This window comes from Cornus florida, unplaced genomic scaffold (assembly GCF_030987335.1).
Source record: "Cornus florida cultivar Cherokee Brave unplaced genomic scaffold, ASM3098733v1 CherokeeBrave_3.0.0_Hap2_Chr02, whole genome shotgun sequence".
Classification (NCBI taxonomy): Eukaryota; Viridiplantae; Streptophyta; class Magnoliopsida; order Cornales; family Cornaceae; genus Cornus; species Cornus florida.
This window is the reverse complement of record NW_026775572.1, coordinates 20,355,712-20,365,322: the sequence shown is the minus strand read 5'-3', so window position 1 is coordinate 20,365,322 and position 9,611 is coordinate 20,355,712. Positions and strand designations below refer to the sequence as shown.

At 35.8% G+C, this 9,611-nt stretch overlaps 1 protein-coding gene across 1 annotated transcript; it reads right to left on the bottom strand.

Annotated features, from left to right (window-relative positions):
- Window positions 1–5,275: 5,275 nt before the first annotated feature.
- On the bottom strand, window positions 5,276–6,730 carry LOC132295788 (uncharacterized). Its single transcript, XM_059794069.1, has one exon. It carries the CDS (start codon window positions 6,728–6,730, stop codon window positions 5,276–5,278), a length of 1,455 nt encoding a protein of 484 aa, XP_059650052.1.
- Between the last annotated feature and the right edge of the window lie 2,881 nt (window positions 6,731–9,611).

Genomic DNA, 9,611 nt, shown 5'->3' with positions numbered 1-9,611 from the left:
AAAAACTGTTTTAAAGAAAGATGTTCATAACATAGCCTCAAAAAAAAAATTTGCCAGATGGCAAGCTATTCTTTCTGTATTTGACTTTGATATTGAATATATAAAAGGAAAAAACAATTCTCTTCCTGATTTTCTCACCTGGGAATTTTTGCAGGGAAAAGCAGGAGCTTAAGGGCGGTTACCATGCCTCCCAAGACAGGTAGAGGAGCCTCAGTTGCAAGCACAAAACCCCACAAAACAAAAGATGCATATGCACAATCATCCTCTTCTCAGAACCCTTCCAAAAAAAACCTGGTATGATAAAGTCGAGGAAGATGAAGAGGCTATGTGTGCTAGTCCATCTCCATTAATTACAAACCAGTTTTCAGCCCTAATCACAATACCCCAACATGTCATAGATATGTCCCCAATCCAGTATGACCCTATCCAAGCATACTTACAATCCCAACAACCAGTTTTTTCTCCCCTTCAAAAAACTTATGCTGCAATTTCTTCAGCATCAGATAAACAAATTTCCTCAAAATCTGTTTCACAGCAAGTGGTAGTCAACAATCCCACTCTCAAAAAATCTCGTTATTTTCAAAAACCAAATTCATCAACCATTTGTGTGGTTGAAAAAGAACTTTTTAACCATAACCCAATTTTACTTTCTCAAAATCATTTTGTCAAAGGTTTTCATTATCCAACATCAGATTTTCAGAAAATACAAAATTTTTATGAGTTTATTTTAGTGGACACTGATTCCATCAAAATTCGAACTCATTCAAAACCAGGTGATGAGTCTTTCATTTCTTACACCACATGTACCATTCAAAAAGTCCTTACTCCGGCAGCCTAGGGTAAAAACATCAATGCTCCGAGGCAATTTTCTCAGCCTTGCAACCCTCAAACTTTCAATTACTGGGACTATCAGGATGCCTGGTACAATACCTTTTATTTCCAAAATCAGGATTATAGCCATTCCTGGCTTATCCTTTTCCAAAAGAATTTCAATCTAAATGTCCCCAGATGGTTCATTGACTGGTGGCATATGTTTGGTCCCTGCCAAGAAATTATGCCTGAAACGGTGTCCAAGGGATTTTCAATTTTCAATGAAAAATTCAAAGCTCCTCCTGAGCTTTCCGAATTTCCCAAATCATTCTTATTTTTTGCAAATTTCGCATTGTAATGGATAGTTTTATGGCAATTCCAAATCCTCAAAACCCCTTCTAATCTTCCTCTTCTATGAAGGATTTTCAAAGTCAAATGGTGGGACCAATTCTCTATCAAAGATGTTACTCCAGAAGCAATTTCAGAATGATTCTCAAAGCACCCTGCAATATCATGTTCTGGCTTAGGAGAGTCTTCGGCTTTCCTCCTATCCAAAAGCCAGGACCAAGCAAAGCTTTCTTCAGCAAAATCCCAAGACGAATATGAAGCCTTCCTCATGGAAGCTTTAGCCCAAGACAATCCCATAGCCTTCTCAAAAATGGGCTCCAACAGAAGTGAAGGCTCCAGTTCTTTCCATGGTTCCCAAACAGATCTGGCCCAACCCAATGAAGATGACTGTTTTGGTATTTTTACCCAACAGCTCTAGTAAACAATATTATCAAAAATCATCATTTCATTTCAAAAAAAAAAAAAAAGCTTTTGACCTCGGTCATTCAATACCGCTGCATAACGACAAAAAAAAAAAAAAAAAAAAAAAAAAAAAAAAGGAGGCAAAATCTACAGTTTAAAATTTTATTCAACAGTTCTCCATTTTCAGGCTTTTAGCACCTTTCGGTGTTCATGACAGACAACCATTTCAAAAAAGGAATCAAAGGCAAGTCAGTGGCCATCACCTCAATTCAGCCTTTCAGGCTTTGCACATGGCCTCCAGCATCATTCAAAAGACATCACCTCAAATCAGCCTTTCAGGCTTTGCACATGGCCTCCTGCTGCATCCTTATCACCAAGGAATCCAAAGCTCCCCAAGGCTCCTTCGAGGCCCTATAAATAACAGCTCCTCAAGACATTGGAGGCGGGCTCATTTTCAAGTTTAGGTTTTAGTTTCCGTTTCAAAAGTTCTCAGTTCAAATTGTAATTTTTAAGTTTAAGTTTTTAGTTTTACTTCATCCAAGGAGCTCGGCTCAGAACAAAAGTGTTGTATTCAAAGATCAAAGTTGTAAGTTCCATATTTTAATCAAAAGTTCTTCAAAGTTATTCATGTTCTGTTGTTTAATGTTAACTTGCATATTTCCATATTTTATTTCATTATTTCGTTGATTAGTTAACCTTTTCAATATTCTGTTTCTCTCATAGTTCATTATCAGTTATTTATCCTGGGTGCTTATGGTATATATATATATATATATATATATATATATATATATATATATCTACACTACAATACTCTCACTGGACTATGATGGGGGTCTCAACCTGAATAGAAAGCAACATGCAAAACGTACCTGAGTGGGCATGACTACCTAAGCCTGACAGGGTATACCACAACCAACATAACCAGCTACGCATCCTACTGCATATACGCTCCCTAATCATCGACTATGAGACTCAAGCTCATATCGCGGTACCATAATTATATATATAAATTCCATCAAAATACAACGTTGTGCCGGTCAACTGATCGTCACCAAAACAAAACATATAATTAGGATTTAAATGTTTTAATTAAACCCCTATCCTTCCTAACACAGAAATATAAACAACCATCCAATATGTTGTCCAATTATTTTAGTTGACAGGACATGAAACTATGTAGGATTAACTGTTTTAGTTAATCCATTTCGTATGTATGAATGGGTAGGGATTAGCATTTTGATCTAATCCGTCCCTCCATATGCCACCGTCCCATACCGGTGCATATAATGCATATGATCCGTAAATGATGCAACACTTTAAACAGTACATCAAATAAAATCCACATAATCCATATAGTTAATAAAAACAGAATTTACACAGTTCATCAACTAAAAATCCATAATAATATCCATGTAATTGACGAGCCGACTCTTTGAAGGGGGGAGCTGGCTCCCAACCTCCTGGAGCCGGCTCTCTCCCTCTTTGAGAGTTCTGTCTGCTTCCTGCTCCGTTTTTGACCATCTGCTTCATCTCCGGCCTTTTCCTACCCTTCTGTTCTTCCTTAAAACTAGTCTTAATATTCTAATATATATCCAGTACAATCCCAGTACTTAGTTTACAACATTAAGAGCTAATACAACGATTAAAACAACACCAATTTGTTATACCTTAAGAACAGGCGTCGAACTTCCAAACTTGTAAGAATTATTTCAGACAAACATTAAACATATACAGATGATCACTTTGACATATAATACACATGCAAAAACTCAATTAATATTTAGTTAAAATCCTAGAGACCATCTAGGTATGCACAGAACACAGGCCAAGGGGAGAGAAAAAGAAAAGAACTTGTCTCTTAAGGTTTCAGTTTGAAACCTTTAACCACCTTCTTCCTAGGTTTTTCGGCGACCTTAGTTGCCATTGAACCTCCTCTACTGCTCTTGGTTTAACCCACGAGTCAACCCCTATTCCTCCTTCTCCTTGGTTCAGCCCTCTAGACTGAACCTTAGATTCTCTTCCTTTCAGTTTCTCCTAGTTTCCCTCTCTGTGCACACTGTTCGTGAATAGGGTTTGTGCTTTCAACCCTAATCAGACTTATAACGATATATTTATAGGCTCAACGAATACCTAATTCTAATCCCAAGAGGAGAAAGAAAATGAAAAGAAAGAAAATAAAATATAAAAGAAAATAGGTATAAGTCGGCTACCCTAATCCATCGTGACAACATATATATATATATATATATATATATATATATATATATATATATAAACTTTAAAATTATATAATATATAATATATTCTGAAAACCCCAAATAGTGTAACTATTAATTACAATTAATAATTAACAAAAACACTATATACATCTCGGCTACCCTATAACACATAGACAATTAAATCAAAAACTATTTAAAACAATTTAAAACACACAAGCAATTTTTAATCAAATAAATAATACTCAATTAAAATAAACAATTTGCCACATAAGCACATATCAATTAAAAATGCATATGAAATAAACTTTAAATTCCAATTTAATCCTTTTGAAAATTAGGGGTATTACAACCATCTTCCAGCTTGGTTGGTGCTTCTTGATTGATTTAAGGTTGCACACCCTCTTTCAACTTGGTTGGTGCTTGCAGTGTTCTCCTGTTATGCCCAAATTCTTCACACTGTGAGCATTGTAGGGATTTGCTCTTTTTAGCATCACTAGTTGTAGCTGCAGGCTCATCTGTATCTCTTGTCCTGGCTTTTTTTTTGGTCTGCCAGGCTTTTTCCTTTGAACTAAAGGTTCCACAGGGTTATAATGCACAGGAATCCACATTCTCTGATCAGGTACTGGGTAAATCATACTAAAATGAGTTCTCATGTATGTTTCATTACAGAAACATGGATCACAGAAATATTCAATATCTGTTGTTTTATGTGTTATGGCTGTAGTTGCATGTTTGCATAGGAGGCATCCTCTACAATCACATGACCTTGATTTAAGCTTCACTATACGTTTTCCTTCCTCATTTATGACTTCATACTCATTTTGCCCTGCTAGGGTAACATTACATGATCTAGACTCATCAATCAACTTGTTCAATTTTTTCCTAATGTTTGGGGTCACCAATCCTACCCAAGCACTGGCCTTTTCAGCCCTCATTAGGAGTCTATTCATCATTTTGCTTCTAATACCATCAAGCAACCCTAAAATATATTTAGACCTAAGCTTCCCAACTCAATTGTTGAAAGACTCACTAAAATTATTAATGATATGGTCACTCTTCACCTGGTCAGAAAATGCATGCCTTGACCACTTGCACACATCTATTCTTAAGACCCAATTATAAGCCTCTCTTGACACTTCCCTCATTTGCCTCATTGCCTCATTAAATATGTAATCATTATAGGCTCTAGTTGCCTCCCAGAAATAAGACTGCAAAAGCAATCCTGATACTTCTTTTTGAAGTTGTTATATAGATGTCTGCAACATAGCCTATGGGTTGCATGTGGGAAAATAATCCTTATTAGTTGTTCAAGACCCTAAGCACAAGTAAAAAGCAAAAATTAAATATAGAAATTTCATGTAATTTATTAGATATAAAAATTACATGTAATAAATTAAGTTTTTACCTTTTGCTGATCTGACATGTAGCATAGATGTCTATCCTGACCAAGTTCAACAAAAGTTTGCAACTCTTGAAAGAAGAATTTCCAGCTTTCATTTCCCTTCATTCTCCACCACAGCCACAGCCAGTGGAAAAAGGCCATTATTCCCATTAAGGGCTATAGTAGACAAGATTACACCACCATAAGGGGTCTTTAGGTGACAACCATCTAATCCAATGAACCCCCTGCAACCATTCTTGAATCCAAATTGCATAGCTTCTAAAGACATAAAAATTCTTTTAAATGTCATAGTAGGCAAGTCCCTTTCAAGCTTCATGATACTACCAGGATTAGATTTGAAAATTCCATTAGCATACTTAGAAAGCAAAGTGTATGCTTCCCCATGGTTTCCCTCTAACTCATCCATAACTTTCCTTTTAGCTCTATATAGTTGTTTGGGTCTTGCATCAACTTTGAATTGGTTCATCACTGTTGCATGCAATGCATCAAGTGGAACCCCTGGATTGTCTTTTATAGTTTGCCCAAGCTTTTTAGCAATCCATGTGGATGTTGCATCCCTTACAGTGCCACTCCTCACATAATTGTGTAGACCTCTAATTGTCTTGAGTTGATAAGTTACTTTATCTACCAAACGAGAAGCATATACCCTCCATGGACACCCCTTAACTGCACATCTTACAGTCACTCTTTGCTTCTCATTTTTAACTCTTTTTATAGTACATCCCTTTTGGACACAAAAATCAACCAAAATATCCCTAAAATGGTTCACATTGACAAATAGATAACCTTCTTCTAACTTAATATCCAAACCTCTCTCAAATGGAATTCTCTTTAAACAGCTTACATAGGACTTACCCCTTGCTGTTTCAGTTTTCTGTTCTGTAACATTTATCTCACACTCTTCTTCTTCTCCATACATGTCATTATCAGATTCAGTACCAGGTTCATCTCCCGATTCATAGTCTGACATACCATCCTCACTGTGGTTCTTTTCTTCCTCCACATTCCTAGTCACATCATCATTATGAACTGGATTCTTACCTTTCCCAATATTTTCCCATTCCTCATCTTCAGAACTAAACCCAAATATATCATTATCATCTTCCAAATCATACTCATCCTCAGGCTGTCCTCCATTGTTCTCATTTACATTGGTCTCATTATCTCTGACATTACTGTCATCATTGTCATTGACATTACTGTCATCAAATGTCCTATCATCAAACTCCATGGTCTCAATTAAGGCAAATTCAGGACTTACATCAGTCACAACCTTGCCAATATACAAGTCTATCAATCTCTTACTAGCATTTACTTTAAACATCTCTAGCACATCTTTATCACTATCCACATGTATTCTAGCGGAAGACCCAGGAACAACACAAGACAAAAATAGTGACAAAGGGACAGTAGGTAGAATATGAGATAAAGCTACTGTTGTTACATCTTTAACAAGATCAATGATGCTATAAAAATCCGGATCCACACCGATTATAAAAGTTAGGTTCCACTTGTAGTGAACAGCAATATCATGAATTGATTCCATCGCTGTAACAATTAAAATTATAACAAATATATAAATTATAAACACAAATTAACTAAATTTACCATAAACAATACGATGGAACAACTACTCCCAAATTACACATAATTTTAATTATAAAATCCTTATTTGCCTATATAGAGTTAACAATAAACAGAAAACAAAACCTTAAACAAGTATATGTAGAGTAATCAAAAACATAAACCCTAAACTAAATACAGAATTATTCAAAAAACATACACCCTAAAAACAGAGTATAAATTTTAACATAACCTAAACTAAATAGAGAGTAATCAAAAATAGAAACCCTAAATACTGACTAGAAAATTCTTTTCATATACCTCAGACCACTTCAGATTCACATATGCACAAACCCTAACTCATTCTTTGCAAATACGAACTTGGATTTGTTGCCAAAGTGAACTCTTTTGTTGATGCGATCTTTGGTTAATCCTTCATATGCACAACCCTAACCAAACGTTCGTTCATTAATAACAGTTTTCCCTCCAAATGAATGTATAGTTGTATAACTGAAAGGCTGATGTCATGGAGAGAGTAGTTTCGTAATTTCAGATGCCAAGGAGAGGGTATTTCAATAATTTTGATAGCTCCGTTAGTGTATTTAACGGTCCATCACACATAAGGGAGGTCCGTGTAGGATATTTTCAAAAGTAGTGGAGGTTCGCGTAATTTTTGAAACAGGAAGGGTGCTGCCTGTAATTATCGTAAACTATTGGGAGGTCTATGTAAATTACCCATATTTATTTGCATCCTGCATTGCATTCTTATCAAATTAAGCAGAAGAAAATGGAAGAGCATGAAAGTCACGTTGCTAAAGACCATTTTTGCTGCCAAAAGCACACAAGCACCAATTTGTGTCGGCGTAGATCATTCACTATTTACATCAAACCATATAAAAATATAGTAATCAAAACTTCTGAAGACAATGTCAAACAGACATAATAGAAGATACTAAAAGGATCGAAATAATGGACCTGTCCTGCCTTCCTTATTAGCGTCAGGGATGCTGGAGTAGCAGTACAGGCTGTTGGACATTTCCCCAACTCCAGTCTTGCTTCCATGAGATATGCATTCGGGGCCACCAGTTGATCCGTACGTAGTGTTCCCTGATCTTTCCATCTACCAAAATACTACTGTAGTAACTACGAAATAACGGGCCTCATGGCCACCCAAAACCATGTCACCAGTTAGACTCCCATCTGGATGGAAGTGTGAAATATTAATTTATTTTGGCAATTATCATAGACATAACAAGTCCAAGTTGAGTTGTAATTTAAATTATTTGTTCTACAAGTCATCAAGTTCGACAGGGACTACAGAACTGGCAATGAGTTCAAACTTACCATACTTGAAGAGTTTGTGAAGAAAAGGGTAAGAACACTACTTTAGGAAGGAATATGAACAAGGTTGGACATTTTACACTTACAATGTTAGTCTGAAATTCCCGTAGAATGAAACACGGCTGAAAGAATTCGAATATTCAGGTCTGCCAACCTTGAACCGATTCAGCTTCCTTCCTTGAACCGGTTCAAGATACTCAAGTTTGAGTCACTGCCAAACTTGAACCAAATCAACTTCCTTGAACCATTTCAAGATGTTCTGTTTGCTATACAACTTCAGTTTCCTTATTCTGAATTGTTTCCCAATTGGTATAGAATTGTACGAAATCCTTTGCATGAATTTTTCCTTATTTTCAGAGGGATTAGGTTATTCTATACTCTATATAAACCATGTCATATACATTGGTTTATTCACGGCTTCTATATTATAATTCTGATATTATTCAAAGCCTTAGGAAGTTTATTTCTCTCAGAAAGTCACAGTTGATTTTTATGTTGTCTTCCTTAAACACACACATATTCACCTAGTGAGTTTAAAGTTGTGATGTTCAAATCTTGATCGTGATCATACAGTCATATTAACATTGATCAGACAAAACAGATCTATTTCTACATCATCCAGAAGTTTGAAGAACAGAAGTAAATGCAGTTACATTTTGGAAGAGTTGGAGCATTCGCGGAGTGCTGTCTGATCTACCTGCTACTCTTCTACAAATGTCAAGTGTAAGCCTGAGATCAAGTTGCTGTTAGATAGGGAGTCACAAAGCCAGAGGATCGTCAACGGTTGGTGTGGTGTAGAATGATAGGGTGTGAGCCAGAGTCAAAGTTCAGTATACTTTGTTTCAAGCATAGTGGATTGGTTTACTTTGGACTGCACAAGTCCACGAGGTTTTTCCCATAACAGTTAACATATTTTATCAACTAGGGTTTCCTCGCTAAAATCCTAGTGTCATCTCTAACTTTATACTTTTCTTTATTTTAACTGCATGTGGTTAATTGTTTAACTGCTAAAATAAGTAAAGTTGGTAACGAAATAGATCTGTTTTATGAAACATAAAACTTTCTAAAATACATTCCGCTGCGTACGAATCACAATTTGGTATCAGAGCCAATCTCTATACATTGAGTTGATCCTTGTTGGAAAGTTTAGTTTTGTTTTCAAAAATTGTTTTAATCATGTCTTATGCGTTGAAAGAAGGCGGTTCTAATCAACGTGGTCCTTTATTTGAAGGAGATAATTACAATTTTTGGAAATTAAAGATGAGAGCCTATTTGCAAAATTCTGGTGGCAAAACTTAGGCGATAGTTGAATCTGGTTATACACCTCCTACAGTAGATACAACTGTGGATGGTAAAATAATCAAAGAGTTAAAAGATACTTTTGCTTTTATTGCTATTGAAACTGAGTGTCATGATGTTAATGGCAAAGCTTTATATTCAATTATTAATTCTGTCGTTCCATCTGAATATGCTAGAATTTCTGATTGTAAAACTGCTAAAGAAGCTTGGGATATTTTGCAGGT